Source organism: Camponotus floridanus, unplaced genomic scaffold (genome assembly GCF_003227725.1).
Source record: "Camponotus floridanus strain SB8 unplaced genomic scaffold, Cflo_v7.5 scaffold24, whole genome shotgun sequence".
NCBI lineage: Eukaryota > Metazoa > Arthropoda > Insecta > Hymenoptera > Formicidae > Camponotus > Camponotus floridanus.
In genome coordinates this window covers 633550-653647 of record NW_020229370.1, presented here as the reverse complement: position 1 = coordinate 653647, position 20098 = coordinate 633550, and the positions used below count along the sequence as shown (strand labels likewise).

General features: G+C 37.9%; 1 protein-coding gene across 6 annotated transcripts in view; it reads right to left on the bottom strand.

Annotated features, from left to right (window-relative positions):
* LOC105250594 (synaptotagmin-7) overlaps positions 1-20098 on the bottom strand; it is a 156983-nt gene that overhangs the window by 63986 nt on the left and 72899 nt on the right. The window contains exon 1 of one of the 6 annotated variants that reach the window (XM_011256812.3): positions 388-2136. The exons of the other annotated variants lie outside the window; for them this stretch is intronic. Within the exon in view, the coding sequence (XP_011255114.1) occupies positions 388-476 (89 nt within the window). The 5' untranslated portion in view covers positions 477-2136. Of the gene's footprint in view, positions 1-387; positions 2137-20098 lie in introns of those variants that run through there. 6 annotated transcript variants of the gene reach the window in all.

The following is a 20098-nucleotide window of genomic DNA, read 5'->3' as shown; positions in this document are numbered from 1 at the left end:
TTATCATTACGGTTAACAGACAGATCAACAGATGTTCTCGTAGAGGGACATAAATTTTACTTGGCCACGCAAACTAGCTAGCTTATAATTTCCGTTTCTGAAGAAGACAAATTTTACTTTTGTCCGTCTACAATTATACCTTTCTCGTCCCGCGATGCGAAAAGAAAATCATCCTACGGAGGAATGTTTCTTCAGCGTCAAGAGCATGCAAGAGAAAACTTGCAAATTTTCAATCGCATGCATACAAGCGTAACATGCACACAGCCAGCGGACAAGGTATTGCGTGCGCATTTTATTGAATTTTATTGAATTTTATCGGTCGTGGTCGGCGTCTGGTCCTAGCAATTTCGTGCTTCGCGAAACGCGACTGAGATGATTTCTACTCACAGACTCTGCGACAAGAAGCGCGACAGCGCCAACTTCCCGATACGATTGTTCTTCAGGCCATCCAACATAGCCGACGCCGCGATCTCCATTTTCTATCGGGTGCTCAAGAAGACGAAGATTCGTGGTATTCGCGATGGGTTCCGCGAACCCGTTTGATCCGACTTAATCGTTCGCAAAAGAGATCTGGCACCCTTGTTCGCGTCTTCTTATCCCCCGATGGCAAAGTGCCCCTTGCCGATCCGCTGGCAGCTCATCGATACATGACGTTTCATGATCCGGCGATCCAGTTACTTCGATCTCTCGCTCTCTTTTAAAGCGTGGCTTTTTTTCTTCGTCTCGCGAGATGAAGAAGATACTTGGCGATTTACAATGATGGGAGGCGCGAATACGCGAACCCAGTCGCTTCGATGGATCGATTCGATGTTCCTCGTTGACGCAGGTAATTCACCTCTCGTTCGACCGCTATCGATCTGACACGCGGTATCGGTAGCTTTTACCGGTTCGGCTCGAGAAGACTTCCGCTTCCGATCTCTTACATAAACGTTCTGTTTTATATGTCTATCGATCGGATACACTTACATTAGTTCCTCTTGTTTCCTCGTCTCGCCCTTCTTTATTTGTATTATTCCTTTCTTATTCTTTCAGTTTGGTACAACTGTTTACTTTCAACGAGATCAGGGTCTTTGCGAAAGAAACATCAGCAGGCGCGCTGCAAGGCGGAAGTTCGGTTCGATGGAGAGAGAAAGAGAGGCAAGTTGAGTTATTCTATTTTAACCCAATTTCCAAGTGGCTGGCTCGCTCGTTATGTTTCATCGAAGGACGGTCGTTAAAATGATCACGCAATTACGGCGCTCTTTAACGTCCTAGATTAACGCGAGTCCCGTTATTTAATAACGCGTGTAAAAAAATGTGACACACACACACGCGCGCGCGTCACGTACGTTGACTCGTGTATCGAACCGACTGGTCTCGCGCCCTGGAAGTGCGCGAGTTTGAGCGCACGCACCGGAAAATCGTGCTTGTGCTCCAAACAATCAACAACAAACAACGCAACGAACTACAACAACAACTAGCGGGTCGCCGCTGGCGACGCGACAACGGGACTCGACCGTCACATTATACGTGATCCCTCGTTGAATCCGGCTCACGAGCGTGGTCCTCCCGTGGAGCTTCCCTCTTCGGGTACGAGGGCCTTCCCTTCGCGCACACACACATGCACACGCACTGGAAGAAGCTCGGGAGTCTCGGAAACGAATGCGCGATGCACCACGAGAAAGGCACCGTATCAACAATCTCTATCTCTTTCCTCTGTCTGGCCTTTCTTTTCTCCCACGACTTCTCTTCCTTTTCGTTTGTCGGGTTTATCGCGCGCGCATCTAACGCGGGAAGGAAAAGAGACTCGACTTCGGTCCGATGGAAAATATGGGAAGACTGTTTCCGGATCGCGATCTATGATCTCTCCCTGTTTCCTTCTCTCCGCACAACAAATTCTCGGATCGATAAATTCGCTCGGAGGATCATGCGAGCGCGCTCGAGGAGAGATCTCGATCCGCTCGAGAGCAAGATCGCATGTTTTCTTAAGAGCGGGTCGTTTTAAAAGATGCAGCGCGAATGGACGGATCCCGTCCGGACTTGGTCGCGCGTGAGAGGCTCGTGCATCTGGGAAATATCCGCGACAGAAGACAACAACAACAGAGAGAGAGGTCGGGGCCTCCGTTCGCCAAAACGCGGACCGCCACTCTGATCGACGGTGTGACCTACTCGCACTGCTCTCAGCTGCTACCAACCCCCCAAAGTCGTACTCGCCATCCCTACTCCGTAACGCCATCCCTATCCCCCGGCTTCGCGTTCACCCCCCCGGGAGCACAGTCGGTAGATTCCTAGCCCGATCTTCTCGGCCGTTCCCCACCTCGTTCCTCCATCTCACCCCCCTGGCCCCCTCTAACCGAACCGACCCTCCTCCTCCACCCTCGAAACCCCCACCACGACTGTTAACCACTTCCACCCCGCCGCTCTCCCTCCTCTTTATCCTTCGACCGAACTACTCGCGTCGCGCACACACTCTCTCGTTCGAAAAACTCCCCGGTTTTGCCATAAAACCGGGATGTTTTTCGTCACCGATTTTCCCCGAAGGGCGACGCACCGCTGGACAATTTCCGCGTCTCAAGATGCATCTTCTTCGTATCTTCCCCTCGGCCCAGGGGATTCGATCAGTGCCAAACGTTCCCGCGCGAGAATGACTTTTCGCGCGGCAAATGCTTCGTCGATGCGTGTGCTTCTCCTGGTGTATACTGTATATATGTTTCCACGCGCGTATCATTAACGTGGACGGATCTTATCGATTGTGTGGGTGCCGAAACACCCACGAGCGCGGGATTGTGAACCGAACAGGTACAACGACAGCGTAATATTCGAAACAAGAAAGTTTCGACGTAGAAATCTGGCAAGATTGAGAGTTTACCAAGTAACAGACTTTGGAAAAGACATGAATGTATCTGAATTTAATTTTGCTGAAGATACTCATTCTCTCTTGACAAAGTCCTGGAGATGTATCGTAACGAAACAAGGCTGTCGCGAAAAAATTAATTTGAATAAAAGGACCGTGGCCGATTACAAAGCTTAAAATCCCCCGCAAGATAAACAAGCAAAAGGATGCAGCTTTCGGGTGAAATTAAAATACCCAGAGAATTTGCTAAACAAAATTTTTTAATCGGATGTATATCATTGTTTCCTTCAAGAGAGAAGAAACGTTTCTTTTGCGCGAGCAGGTAACTTTCTCGTCTCGAAGATATAACTCATCTGACGTCGTCAAGCTTTTAGCTGGCGCGTGTTTCCTTCTCTCTCCTTTTCTCTTGAAATAAGAGCGTGGCACATATGCAGCAAAAAGTTTCGCTCAAGTCGTACATTCACATTCGTGCAAACTTAATTTCCCTCCTGCATCGCGGTATAGAGTATTTCTTAGATCCTCCGATCCATTGCCAATTTATCAGAAGTCGGATATCTAACCGGGCGAGATTGTGAAAGTTTCCGCGTGAACAAGACCGCCGATAAAATCGACGATCTGAAGAGACGATCGATCGAAATGTGAAACGTGACGAACATTTCGAATGTCCGTGTCTTGTGTTTTGTGGCCTATAGCTCTGATTAGGGCGCATCTGGCATCGCAAAACAGTATCGCAAGGCAAACGCCAGAATGCTATACTAAAACGAGCAGTTGTGACCTTTCCCGTTTGCTCACGTCCCACATAGTTTCTAAGCGCGTGCACTATTACCAAATGTGTGATTATGCATCAAGTCTAGAATACACCAAAGTCGTTGGATATTCTTTTAATATAATGGCATTTTCTAAGAAAGAAAATAATCTTCAAATTGACTAGAAAATCTATTATTAAAAGAACATCCGATGATATTGAAATAGTCTGTGTAATAATTCTGGAGAAAATAAATTCTTTTATTTAAATCTACTTTAAAGCAAAAAATAGAAATAAGTTCAAACAATAAATTACGTCAATATTTACTTAAAATATCAATCTTCAATGTGGATAGATAGAATAAAAAAACAAAAAGATTGATCTTTCTTCGTTAAAACCTAACTAGATTGCATAATGAAAAACAGATGGATCTATGAGGAATAAATGTCATGTTTTAAAAATTGAATTACAACAATTTTCCGCAAAAAATTAAAAAAATAAATAAATAATTATTCTTAGATATACGATAAGTTTGTATTAAAATACAAATCATTATTGTTATATTATAAAAGTGTTTATTTCAACTCTCAAAATCTTATCTTGTTGTTAATAACGCACTGAATAGCACTTTTCAATCGCTGTACTGTGCAAAAGGTTAAATATTCTAAATTAAATGCTCTTTCAATATTTTATTTTTATTTCTATATAAAAAGTAATCAAAATATTCGTTTTTTCTCTGTAATCTATTTTTATGTGAAAATACACGATTAAAAAACCAAATTCATCTCTTTTAAAAAAACTAGTTTGTCTATAAGCTTCAAAAAATGGTCCAACTCTCCCAATTAGAATGTATAAATAAATCATTTCTCACAAAACATTTTTACTAAACATAATCGAGCAAACTACTTGAAATTAAAAATATTTAATGTATAGACTCAGTTGCATTTTAGTTTTTAGCTTTACTTTTATCACATAAAAAATATGTAATATATGTATACAAATATTTCTTTAGCTTTCGTTCAAAATTTTCTAACGCATTGTCTCCAAAAACTTAAATCACATTAATTTTACATATATAGCGATATTAAAAATAGTTTGGTTAATCTGAATGTAATTGAAACATTCATCATCGTCATTCATCCGTCTCATATCTCAAAAATTTAATTATGCCAACCAGAATCCCTCTGGTTTATTTCTACTAGAATAACTTTAAAATAAAAATAGCACCTATATTTCATGCTTATTTTCTCATATGAATATAAAGTATATTTCTCGAAATTATTCCAATAAGCGCAATTTAGCCGCGCAGGAAAGAACACAGGGAAATCTCTCATCGATATATCACATTCCACGGAAGCTTTCCGCACAACCTTACGGTTCTAGGAACCATCGCAATAAGAAAATTCTCATAGTACTATAATCGCGAGATGCAAATAGCCGCGGCTGCATGTTGTCGAGCGAATACAGACGAATATACACTACCCATTAGAGATTGCGAGGATTCGCATCGGCCATTTATCGCGACTCTTTTCGCGAGATGCCCCGAGGCTCCGATCTCCCCCCTTGGCAGGGGAGATCGGGAGCGGCGAAATGTATGAAACCGGTCGAAGATAGGTGCGGTAACTTCCGCAAACTTCCGGCTGACGATGGACATTGATGGAACGCTTATCCGTCATCTCGCTTTGTCGTGAGACCGCTCGAAAAGAGGCTCATTCTAGGGGGAGGTTTAGGGGAGGCGTCTTCGTGTCATCCGATCCGATCCGATCCTCGGACGATGGAGATTCCCCCATGGCCACATCCTGGACTGCGCAATATCGTGATGTTTCTAAAAGCCTGCGGCTATCTCACTTATTGCCAGGTATATCAGTCGGACGATCGCGTGACCCCGGGATATTCGGGGCGCAATCACGCGTGAAAATGAGGCTGCAAGCGATATCCGATTGCGCAAATCGATTACGGATATTAAATGCGAGGGAGCTGCGATTATCGCGAAGTAACGGTTTCATAGTCGTCGCGATCAACAGAGGCAAAATTTCTCGCTGAAAATTAAAATTTAGCTACAAGAGGGGAAGAGAGAGAGAGGGAGGGGGAGAAAGGAAAGGATTGTAAATAGCTTTAATATCGATTATATATTAACGTGAAGGGACTCGCGCGCTTTTCTGTAGATTCCCATTAGCGCGGATCGAAACGTAAATTCTTGTAGGAAGAAGGGCCCACGTGCAACTCCTCTCGCCCGGATACGAGGGAATTCGTTCGAGAACCGTGGCTAAATGAAAATTCTCAATCTTCCCGTTCCCATTATCGCACATTCCGAGATTGTTAATAAATGATGAGATTGGCGACATCAAATGTCGATGGAGCCTGGCAAAGGACGAACCGAAATAACGAGAAAGCAAGGAGCAACTCGAAAACGAATATCGCGACTGACAATTAAGTAAATGAGGAGGGAAAAAGGCCGGATCGTATCGCGAATTAAACTTGCCCAATCCTTTCGTATACTCATAAAAACGAGTTATTTCACGGCTTGCTGCGCTTAAACTGACGCTGACGAGCGAATTATCGCGCACGACTGGGTGACGTTTATTTGACGTTCGGACGACATATCTCGTCCATCTGACGTCGCACATGACGATGCGCGTTGTCAATACAATATAAGTTTAACTCTAACATTTTCCAATAACACAGATGTAAACGCACGATAACGCGAAAATGTGAGAAATCGCGCATGAAATAAATATATAATAATATAATAAAATATATAATAATGCGAGAGAGAGAGAGGCGCAGGATATTTTATCCCGAGTAAAATATTTGCTCTTCTCGTTGAAATAAAAATTACGGAAGGGAGCGTAATGTACGTTCGTCCTGAAAGTATCCTAAAAGCCTTCCTCGAGAAATCTCCTGGTCTCAAGTAGAGGTGGGCGATCTGTCACTTACGTTGATGCGATCCGATCCAAGTCGCTTAGCGACGTTCTTCATAAACCGACAATCAATATAACCGGCAATCAAGTACGCTTGATAACTAATTTCTGTTTTTCTACGCTATCGAACTCTCGCAGGTATATTATCGTGTAAATTATTAAATGAAGATTAGGGAAAGTATAGTTTGCGAGAATCGGAAGGGCGTGTAGATTGTGCTCTCCAATGGTCGATCGTCTTTAAGCTGGACGTCATTTACAGCACCTAATAATTTACGGCATCATATTACAGCGTCGCCATTATAGCATGAATTATTTTACATAGCACACTCGCATATATCTATATATCGTGTAATACACACTCTAATATGCAAACATTATAACATATATGTACATCGCATTTTCGAATATAATTTCTAATTTATACGTTAAAACGATAATCTCAAAGCATCTTCTCGGTTCACAAACTTTCTCTAATTATGTCTTAATGGAAAAGCTCAACAGAGACTCGTGATATCTCTGGAGTGATTTTTGTAGATTTAGCAATTTCCGATAAAAATCACGATCGTTAACTCGATGTTATTATCATAACTCTGAAAAATTGAACGTTCTAATATTACAAAGATCGTTATATCGGAAATCAAATTAGCGGGACGAATACGGACGACATCGTTAATTCGCAGCGCAACGAAATTTTCCCATATCTTTCACTATATTTGCTATTCTAAAATACGTGTCTTGACGTGTATAATAGCCAGATTTATTCGCTTGTCGCATTCACCAATCATTTGTAACATCCACTCGCGACAGAATCCGAATACTACAGGTAAGAAACGACGAGACAAATAATGACGCGAGAATTTTCGTCGAGAACATCCGGAAAAAATGCGGAACGGATGATAAATCACCCGTGAAACGCGTGGGTTAAGCTTTAAATCGAAATCTTGGTCAACCATAATTTACACTCGAGAAAAAAATTAACGACGCAATAAATATTAAATATTTATGTATACATTTTTTAAATCATAAAATATATATGCGTCTCTGTAGATTGTAAAATAAAAATAAGCTAAAATAAAAATTTATATATATAATATAAAATATGATTTTAAAGAAGACAATTTCTGATTTTTAATTTATTAATTATCTCCGATACTTTTAATTTAATTATATATTTCCAGAAAGAGAGAGAGAGAGAGAGAGAGAGGGAAGAGGGAATATATTTCAATTCGAGGATTAATGAGATAGCCGGGATGTATCGGGTATCCGCGTGTGTTTCGCAATATCTAATTAGATACATGTGACCAACCTGTATGCGCGATCCTACATCCTCGACATAACTGCCCGCTGCACGTGAAAGCTCATATATGCGGGCTATGAATAATATTCTGGCATGTCAGCCGCATTACACGAAATGCGCATAGTCGATATTTCCCACGTTCTTTCGAATATTCTCTTTCTCCTTGAAAATTTCCGCGCGCTGGACAGAACGATAGGCAAACGCAAATTAACACGAAATGCAAATTATATCGCCGATCGTCGGATTACATCGAGCATACGATAAGAGCCGAAATCCACAATTGTCCTCCCAAGCATTTCCTCCAAGTTGTCCTCGCTCGTTGGACATCATCGTAATCGGGGAAAAAAGAATCAGTTCCGTTCATTAAGTGCTTCCTGATGATGTCTTCTGAGGTAAACAGGAGCGAAATTTCTTTTCCAAATAATCCCAACGAAGCAATTTTCCGGATGAAATATGATTAAAGTTCTAATCTGGTTAAAGTCCGGTTATATAGTTAAACGGAAACTTACTCGGTGTTATAACCGCAGATTTAACCCTTTGAAATTTCGCATTTATACGCGGAAGAGCTTGAGGTAACAACAGTGAAGGACTCGAAAGAAAAGCCTCGCTCGATCCTCCCTCCAACTTTCATGCACAGAATCGCTTAAAGCGATCCTGATTACTCACAAGAGCTCCAATTTTGTGCAACGTAAAATATACCGGGAGAATAAATTCTGGAAAGAAAGAGGGTAAAGAATTTCGTCGCTAAATGTGAACGTCTGATTCTCGAGCAACAATCGTTTCTCATGCAATCTTCATACGAGACGGATATAATCCAGGTCACATTTTGCGCTAAAAGCGCAATGTTATACGAATACAGACGTCGTGAATTTCGGATTATCGATCGTTGTTACTGATGATACGACGGTAAACTTGTAGGTAAGGCACGAAGATTGAGAGGCGGATCCGACCGACAATCGCGGATGCGGAGAACGATACATCATCTCTCGGGTATTACACTTACGGTGATATACAGGGTAGGCCATTTTAATCTACGCACTGAAATATCTCAAAATCCATAAGTTTAAGACAAAAATGTTTCAGACAAAAGTTGTATGGCTTGAAGGAGGACATAAGATGGTGCCATTAGTTTGATCTTGAAGAGCCACCTGAAGGTCACGTAAAGGTCACCTCCAACTTTTTAAACGGGACACCCTACATATTTTTACATATTCTTGTAGCTTGCCTCAAGAGCTTTCCAAAACATTATAATGAAATATTTTTTCATTGAGTACTTTTCAAGTTATGAGGCTTAAAATAATATCTTAATTTTACATAAACCATAAAATATTTAGTACAATATTCATTTTTCGATTATCTTACCTTAATACTTTTATGTACAAAATAATGAGAGGAATCAATTGGTGTAAAGAAAACACAGTTGTTTTTAAGAAAAAAGATGTAATTGTTAATTGCAAATTACATATTTTTTCTTCGAAACAATTATGTGTTTTCTTTACATAAATTGATTCCTCTCATTATTTTGTACATAAAAGTATTAAGGTAAGATAATAAAAAATGAATATTTTACTAGATATTTTATGGTTTATGTAAAATTGAAAAATTATTTCAAGCCTCATAACTCGGAAAGTACTCAATGAAAAAATACTTTATTATAGTGTTTTGGAAAGCTCTTAAGACAAGCTACAAGAATATGTAAAAGTATGTAGGGTATCCCATTTAAAAAGTTGGAGATAACCTTCACGTGATCTTCGGGTGACTCTTCAAGATGAAACTAATGGTACCATCTTATATCTCCCTTCAAGCCATACAACTTTTGTCTGAAACATTTTTGTCTTAAACTTATGGATTTTGAGATATTTCAGTGCGTAGATTAAAATAGCCTACCCTGTATATAATAACAAGAAGAGAGATGTGTGCTGACCGATCAGATTCGGTCGGTGGTAACCGCATGCACTAATAACACCCCTTCATCCACCCCTCCTCCTCCCTTCTCCCTCGCCGAAAGTTAATCCTCAGAATGTGATTAAGTAAGCTCTTTGCTTTCGAGTTGAATTGAATTTGAATTCAATCCCGATAGGAATTATTCTATTCAGTCATTACTATCGTATAATCCGACGATTATCGTGGCGAAAAGTTAGAATTGCGTATCGTTCGACGACGATTGCGCGATTCAGCATCCAATTGAGCATCTTAAATCTCCCATCCATCGAACCGCGACTATCTGTGCACATCGCGATCGAGAGATACGCTTTCCGTTTCTTCCCGCGGCTATTGTATCGATATCAATGAAACTGGAATTACATGCAATTATCGTACAGTGAATATTAAAGGTCAAAGGTTGAGTTTTATAAAGCAAGAAAATTTGATTGCCACAATTACATTATCACAATAATTATCGGACAAATATTTAATTTTCTGCAAACGTTACGCGAATGACAATACGTTTAACATCTGACAATATGAGACGCGAAAAATGCAACAATACAAGAAAATCGTAGGAATAAATTGTGCTTTATAATCTCGATTGTAGATGCAAGCAAGCATCGAGTCGATATTTTTCATGTTAAAATCGCATGCGTCTATCTGCATGTGTTTTAAAAGTACAACCGCACACGACGGTTCGCAAATATTACATGAAAAAAAAAAATAGCCTCTGCCGTAGAATACGTAGGTATTGGAACAAGAATTACAAACGGATGAATGTTAAAGTATACACGTGGTTGACATCCTTCACGTATGATATTTGTCACGTGCAATGTGCACACATGCGACGTATGTATGTACACGTTTCATGTTACTCGAGAGTACATCTACTGAAAGAGTGAGAAAGAGAGACTAGAAAAAAAATCTATCGTCAAATACGAAAATACGTGCACAAAATACGTATACGTCATTATTTTGACATGATTTGTGCAACTGTAAAGAGGAAAAATTTATACTGTATTCAAGTAAATATTATTTATTTTAAGTATATCATAAGTTCACAAGCATTAAATTTAATTGAATATATTCTGAATTTTAGTAAGTGCAGTATTTTAATCAAGAATATTAAATTAAAACAAAAATTTGATTTGCTTACTACATAAAGTAAATTTGATTTTTCTTTGATACAACTTTACAATATTCTTGAAAAGAAAATAAATGACCTAATAATCCTCTTTTGAGTACATAATAATGAGATTTTTTAACATTTGTGATGAGTATTTTTTAAGACTATTATCAAGAATATATTCTTTGTTAAAGAAAACTATTAGTTTAAAAAAAAATAAATAAACTGAGTAATCGCTTTTCTTGGCAGCGAAATGATATTTTTCTCTGTGTGCGCCCATACAATTTACAATATTATACTTATAATTTTTAATTTGCGTAATGGAGATGTAGAAAATCATGATGTATCATACATGCGCTTAAAATGGAAAACTTCCGAGTCAAAAAATAAAAACTTTATATTTAAGAGGATATGGAATTGTCTTTCGAGATCGCATTAGTTTTTTGCACGACAAACCGAATCGCCTGGAAAATGCAGATTATGATGGAAAACGTGATATTATTTTTATACGAGTTCCATACAAATGATGTTGCACGCGAGCGTGTAAAGGATCCGCGGATTTCCGGAAGATGGAATTCAATATTTGTATAGCATACAATGCAATATCGGATCTTTTAGACGTATAAATCCGATCAACCTCTACAGTTTATCTTCTTAGGGAACAAAGCTAACGCTATATCATTTAAAATGATAAACATTCTTCGATAAGACACGATATATAATCGCATCGATGACGCAAGGGTTAATTCTGGAGCACAATTTCACGTCGGAACTAAATTTATTTTGCATTTAAAGATACAAATTTTCCTTCTCCTATGACAAATAATTGTCTTTAACATTGACGACCTTTCATTGTTATATTTTAGTTGGCGAATTGCACAAATTTAGCAAGCGCTGAATTTCTGCTGAATTTTTCGGTCGAAATGTAGAGTCATTTATTAACGAGAAAAAAACTAGAGAAAAGACCTCACGAGCAGGTTTTACATGTCCGTCAAATGCAAGTTCATTTATTTCGACGAATGTTGTAAAAAATTACAAAACTCTCTTTCCCCTTCTCTTTCTCTCTCTCTCTCTCTCTCTCTCTCTCTCTCTCTCTCTCTCTCTCTCTCTGACGTCATGATTCACAATAATATATTTATTCCGAAAGTTTGATCTCCAAAAACATGAATATATTCTCGTTCGTACGTCATTGTAAATCTCTCGATCGAATCATCAGGCCATATGCATATGCATTTTAAAAAGAAATTCTTATCGAAATATTTCACGCTCGTTTTTCAAGCAGGATTATACTCTAGGTGTCTCGATAAATTGACCCGGGGTCGATATCATGTATTAAACACGCATCCGCAAACGAACCTAAGCACCTGACGCCGCAAGACCAATATTTGCGATGAAATCCCGATACAACTACTTGGAGCGGGCGAATTCGGAGGGGATAAACACTGTAGTATATCGTAAATGACTCGGTACCCAACCGAGGCAGGCCGTTATCTCCCTTCCGCCTGCCTGGTGTAGATGTCTATGAAGAGAACCGTACATTAGACTTGCTCGCAGCTTCCACTTTCCGCTTTTTACCCAGATAATTTCCTAACAACGGCTTCCTCGCACAATATTTCGATGCACACGAGCATCCGAGTCGAATCAATCACGTATCAATCAATACTGGGAGTTACTTCGTATGCTCTCTTGCATATTTTTTTTCGACCAACATCAAAAAACATAGCAATTTTTATTCTCGAAATCGAACTGCCTTCGTTCCTCCATCTCTCCCGTTAGCTCCGTTTTTATTCCCACAATTAGTCGCGATTTATGCGGGGGATTTTCTCGTCGCCCCGGTAATACAACGGGATGATTCCTCGAAAGGAAAAGATGTGCGTTTCGCCTGTCGATTCTTCAGAGATTCTGAAGAGCCGAAGGAACCGCGCCCCTTCAGTAAATCAGGATTCCGCTGTCGCGACTGTCATGTTCAATTCCGCGCAAAGTCCTATCCCTCGAAGGCCTTTGACGAGCGCTGTTCGCATATAAAGCCTCTTCAGACATTCCTTTTCGACTCGACGTCGACAAAGCGCGCCTTTCGATAGTTCTCCGCTTTCCAACAGACATACTTGTAACCTGTCCCTTTTACGATCCGGCGTAATGTCTCTTCTCTTACCGCTCTTTCTATCTCTCCTCGCTTTCTTCTCTCGGGGATATTCAAAGCGATCGACCGCGAGCGGCCTTGGCTTTTGAAAAAACTCGCGAAAAATTTCTCGAATTAACATATATTCGCGTGAATGTTGAATAATTCGTAATAAATATAATATTTCCCCATCCAGTTTTTGCATATGTTGATTCTCCAGACGAATGCAATTTTATTATCGATCAATGTCACCAACAAATAATGGATAAAATTTTCGAATGATAAGTTATATTAAAATTTATTCCAACAATGCTCATCTCTGAATATAATATATTCGAGCTAAAGGGTGAGCGGATCCCCAAATAATGTCATCGACGATGAAGCTCGACTTCTGTGGATCTCTCCATCCGCAAAATAACTGACGTGTCTTACGTGGGTCTTATTTATGGCATCAGACTACTCCTCTTTTTCTTGTATGTTTCGTCGAAGGGGAATAGATGTGAGTGTCGCGCTCCACGAGAAATTGTATCAAACGATTTTCGATTAGGCCGGTCGAGGAGGCTGAAGAGGAGGTAACTCCGTTCACCACGAATCAATAATAACTTTCAACCGATCGGATATCTTGCGGAAGTTTGCTGAAAAATTCTCGGAAAAGCTCTTAAGCTTATATATAGAGTGTCCCGTAAAATATGGACTATTACCTACTTCAAAAATGGATTTGGCACTTGAAAACAATAAAGGAAGTTCACTCTAAATTATGTCCGATTTCAATTTGTTTACGAGTGCACTTCAATACCAAAAGATTATTTTAAACATTTTGCGAAAATATGCAGATATATACTGTCGAAATACAAAATTATATAACTCGAAATCAAAATCAAATCAGACGTATACATTTTTTTATTGTTTTTGAATGCTAAATCCACTTCTGAAATGAGCCCCATTTATTACAAGATGTTTTGTATAAAAAGCCAGAAAATTTTAATATTAATAAAAAATCGCTAAAAACCATCGATATTTATAAACAAATATAGAAATTCTTGGATTCTTGGATAATATATGGTTATATAAATTTTTGAATTTTTTTTTTAAATTTTATCAGATTCCACCGTGTTTCTGCTTTAATTTACTCGATAAAAAATCGTGTTACGCGAACATTGACCGTGCAATTTCAACGAGTACTTAAATTCTTTACCATCTCTTAGGTACTCACGAATTCTAATAAAATTCTAAATTTATTACGCAAGATATATTACAAGTGCCTCTTAATAACTGCTCAAAATGACAAAGGAACGTCGTAAATGTTCCCTCTTACGCTCGCGTCCCGCTAGATCTATTTTTAATCCCCCGGCTAGCATAAATTCGCAAACATTTTTCACATCCACGCAAGAAATTGCGTCGTTACAATATCGAGCTGAAACGACAACGACGATTCATTCAGCTCGTAAAAGCGAAATACGAAAAATTACAAGTATTAAAAAGACAGCTTGTCCCTTCCAATAGCCTTTTTCATTCGTTACGTCGCGGTATTGAGTCGAATCGACAGAGGAAAACGCGTAAAAAGATTCGAATAGTTGTAGGGATGCAATGTAACAAGTGGCATCTGTTGCATTTCAGTCTAAGTGCTGCGAAACACTTCGCGTCCCTTGGCGCGCTGCCAATTGACTCAGTTTCCCATTCCCCGGGGGAAAGGGGGGGGCGGGGGGCAAGATGGGGGATATATAGCGGAATTTATCGCGCGCGCACCGTTGCGTTTTCATAACGCCATTTTCCCGCTCATGGTCTCTCTCAGCGCGCGAGGCGTTGAATAATTTATCCATGTTCGACGTGGTAACAAAGAAGCGGGAGAAAAAGAGGGAGAAAGGGAGAGAGACAGAGCGAGGGAGAGACACGAAAAATCGACGGGAAAAAAGCATATCCGTTATTTCTATCGCTATGTTCCGATGGCGTGAATAGTCGATGGTGAACGGGATTACCTCTCGATGACACGCTCGATGTTTAATCGATTTGAAGTACCGACTCTCCGTCGAAATTGTAACGCCCCGCGATCGTAAAGCGGCAACGTATCGGGCCCCTCTTTTGATACACTTTATTGCCCGTGACATGGAAAAAGCGATTATACTTATTGCACCTATGTATACACTTTCGCTATTTTTTTTCAATGATGCGTAAGAGATGAATGTTAGTTTATCCGACAAAATTATACATGCTTTAAATTAATAATAATATTATATAAAAGTTATATAAAAATATATAATTATATAATTTTAAAAATTTAATAAAAATTATATAAAAATATATATATAATATATTAAAATATATTAAATAATATATATAATATATAATAATATATTAATTTATAATATAATAATATATTATTATTTATAATATAATAATATATTATTATTAATAATATAATAATATATTATTTATTATAATAATATATTTAAAAAATTTCTAGCGAAATTCTGAGGATTCCGCAGCTCGATATTCGCATGATACATTGCGCAAAATACACGTAGTAAATTTTCTGCGTATACAATTATTTACATATTTTAATTATAATCGAGTAAATATCAAGTTACAAATTACGAATCGGCATCATCCGTCCGTATTTATTTTTCAGACCTCGGAGAGATCCCGGAAATTTTGATAATTATTACGATGCGAGCGAGCTTCTATTAATCACGCCGCACACGCTCCGTGCAGTGCATAAACAAGTCATATGTGCGATAGGTAATCCGCGCATCGATGTTCGCGGAATTCTGGGATGTGTGACCAGGACGTGGACCTCTCTCCGTTTTGCACCCTTCGCGTCAACGAGCAACACGCCCCGTATCATTCGTGATTTACGCTCCCCAGCTTCCTGCAGCTAACGCCCGACTTAAATATCTCGATAACACGTGGCCAATATCCACCGAAATATTATACGGTTGTGCTCCCCGCCTGTCGCGCGCTCCTAAATCACTCCCCCGCAGTAAATCAAAAAGTAACGCGCGCCCATCCCCCCCAAAATCCGCCGGAATTATCGCTCGCATTATCGAACTAAAACAACTCCATGCCTCTGCTTGCAATTAAACGCTTCGAACATACCGGGAAAAAATATTTGCTGATAATTCTTTACAAGATTGCCTTCGCATTCCGATGCGAAAAGGATGAACACAAGTGTATATATGTGAAGTCCATTATGTGGAATAAATATATATATATATATATATATATATATATATATATATATATATAAATTCAGACTTTTCTCAGGAATGCTGCTTTTAAAACTAGTCTTGTGAAGAGATACTTTCCTCTTTCTCTCGGAAAATAATCCTCTCTTTCGATGACTTTTGAGAATAATATTGACACAAATCGCATATAATCCAGGATATAAGCCGGGAAATGGAAATGTATGGCTGTGTGCGGAAATGGCACGTCGACAGCTACGTACACATCACGCAAAGGACCGCGGTAATTTCATTAGCTTACGGTCACGGAATTCCGAGAGCCAGGTAGGAAGATATAAGCGCCGCAACGTGAAAACAATGGGGAACTTCTACCGCCTAACTCGCTCATGTTACCTCACCCCCCCCGTTCCGTCAAAAGAACCAAAGCTGAGTCTGCTATCTTATGTCCAAAAACTTCACACAGTTGGCTATAAAATCACACCCCCAGGGAAACTTTGTGGCCAAGTGCGCCGCCAAAGCACACAGCGACATTCGTGAAAAAGAATCGCATTTTTCCCGCTTGCAAAGCCGATTAATCAAACTAGACGAGCGAGTTTTTAGCTAATGAAGAGAGCTTTAAGTAACTCGCTCTAGAAAAGTTGTCGAAATATTCCAAATTATAAAATTTGACTTACATTATACATGTAATACCAATATTATAAAAAAAATTATAATTATAAAAGTACAGAGGCAAGCAATAGTGATTTTAAGCGTCAATGGTTTGAAAGGTAAATTTCTTTCAAGAAATAAAATCTCTCGCATTCGAAATAAAGTGCCATTTCATAAGCTGATTTCTTTAAATATGAAAATTTATATTACATGAATTTCATTAATTTTACTTCATTCTAATGAAAGGGTAACATGCATTAAATGAATAATAAAGTAATGCCAAGTTTGCACGCATGCACGACATGAAAATAATTTTAATTTAAAAACTCACTAGAATAAAGTAAAAGATGCATATATATATTATTCGCGCGGAGAAAATTTTTAAAGTAAATCTATCGGGTGAGCCATATAATCTGGCATGGCAGTTACGTTGTTGCCTCAGGAGTTAGCAAACTATTTCCTATTCTCCTTTTTTTTCCTCGCCCGCGCTTGAAAGTGGGAAAAGACAGGTGGAGTTGGTCAGACAGAACTCAGATAAGTTGAATAACTTTCTCGCTACTCCAAATGTAGAAGTACCGAAAAGCGCAGTTTTATGAACTAGACCGAATATATATAGTTACTTCCGCTCTGCATTTTATTATGCAGAACCCAAAATATATAATATCAGTTCATTTAAAACATTTTTATAAATTTCATTGCAAGTTATAAATAAAGAGAAAAATTAGTCATCAATGTAATTTTCTTTTTCCTCGATAATCTTTTTCCATAGTTTTATTTATTTTTATGACTATATAATTTTTAACTTGAAAAGTGTACGAATAAAAATGTATGGATTATAGACAGATATTATTTAATAACTCAATACAAAAAACCGCGCGTACATTGATGCAACAAGATGCTGTTAAAACCAAAAATGTTTTTACATGTATTTCAGCAGTACCAGAACGCGCATTATTCAGTCAAAAAGCTCCAAAACACGTCGCATATGTAAAACCAAAATGGAAAAACAAAAGTCTTTTAAAGTGCAGTGAAATGCTATCGAGCATTTTTTAACAAAAAGCCAGAATGCTTTGAAGTATAATGTAACATAATAGATTTCATTCGATTAAAAAGCAACAATTTAAAGCACCATAAAACATACTTAATGTGGAAATATTATCTCTTTCCTTTCGAGCAACTAAAAATACTTTATTCTACATTATAGTGACATAATCTTTTTCTATTTTATTTTAAAAGCGTATCGCTTTTCTCAATACGATTTAACACCGCATTTCTTTATTGTTCGCTGCGAAACAAATTATATACCATATTTCCGTTTTAACTTCATCTTAGCAGAGAGAACAATATTTCGCTTACAGGAAAAATCTACTATTACTGCTAAGCACTCACTGGCATTTCTAGCAAAAGCATTTTTAGCCTCTGTCTCGAAGGAGTCATCTCTGTTGCCAACCTAAGCAAAACCTCGAGTAAAATGGGTTTCGTACCTATATGTGCTTTTTGTGTGAGTTTACTTTACGTTAACTGATTTCCTTTAACTCTAAAATTACATAATTTCATGAAAAAGAATTACAAGAATTAATATAAAGGAAAATTATTTCGATAAATATTATTTTCCTTTAATTTACTTTTTGCAAAATCATTTCCTTGTAAATTTATGTAATTTTAGAAATAAAGAAAATAATATATTTACGCATATATTTATATAATAAAGTATTATTACATTAATTTAATTATATTTTTGTATTATATTTTTTAGTATAAGTGTCATTTAGGAAAGAAAAGAAAAATTTATAATTATAATAATTATAATATTTTCATTATAATTAATTTGCCCGTTCTCTTCTAAATAATACGTGTACTAAAAAATATAATAATACAAAACAAAGAGATTCAAATACATTTTCATTTTAAACAAAATGGTCCTATTAGCATCTCGAATATGCTTATGCGACGATTCGTTTTTATGCCTGATATAAATCATTTTGATGCTTCAATTAAATGCGTCTTTACTACTTATCCCAGTGTGCAGGAATATCGTTCTATAGCTGATATTAAACGCTGTTATCCGCACTGTAAATACCATATTATGGCGAGAACACAAGAATGACTATCGTTATAAGCCAAAAGTAATATTCCATATTTACTTTCTCTTCTTTTTTCGCTTCTTTTTTCTCTAAAAGATCTCTCGCGCGCTTCATTATATCCCAGAGATTTTCTAAAACCTCGATAACGATCTATAAGTACAGTAGCTGTCTATTCTACTGTCTGCTTTTCTCGCGTCTTTTGCTTATCGGTCTTTTCTCTTCCTTGCTCCATCCTCTCAATCTCTTCGCTTCCATTTTACTCTCTCGTGCTTGCATATCGATCGGTCGACAATAGGAATCCATCGGGACAATCAAAAGACGAGGAAAGCGAAAGAGAGAAAAAAACGAGATGATGAAGAGCGAGAAACGTAAAAATAAATAAAAGTACTAGCGACAAAAGTTAGAAATACAGAGAATTTACAAGAAATGTGCATTCAACATAAACATTAAGTATTTTTAATAAAATGTAATATACACATTTCTACACGTATTGTACTTGGATGCTGTGGTCGCAAGCAAATATTTTGTACGTGGATGATGTATATTGTCTTGTATACAAAACGAAAAAGCCAGACAAAGGTCTGTAGAGATCAAAATGTCTGCAATTTCTCTCGAAATTCCTTTATCAAACGATAGATTCTTCGTTGTGAAATGATCTTAGTTGTGAAATGTAGTACAAAAAAATGTTCTCGAATCAAATAGATTTTAAAGAATTATTTTGTGTAACGCAATAATTAATACATAATGCATAAACTATATTGTCATCAAGTGAATCAAGAGTTCAATTTAATATTCCATTACTATTAGCTTTATAAATCCTTTAAATTTAATTACCACTGCAAGTTTTTATATCGACAATCTCGTGACCTTTTACTGATTGTAATGAATCATTTGTTGACGTTGTTAAATTGCAGAATCTGTCGGAACAAAAATAAATTATACTTTATAATAGTTAATTGCAATTATTTCATTAACGGAATCTAAGATCTTGATCGAACTCAAGATGCCTTCCAGCAAGGTGAATAAAGTGCAATGTGACGTAATAGGATGATGGTTGACTTTGATGAATAAAGCTAGACACGATAAGGTCGTTTAAAAGTTAATCGATGTTAATTACTTTGTTACCTCTTATTAGAACGCTCGCCATTTTCCCGCTGAGCGTAAGATGGTGTAATCGTGTCGATTAAAACGCGCTTAGATAAACCTCCCGCCGTGCCAAT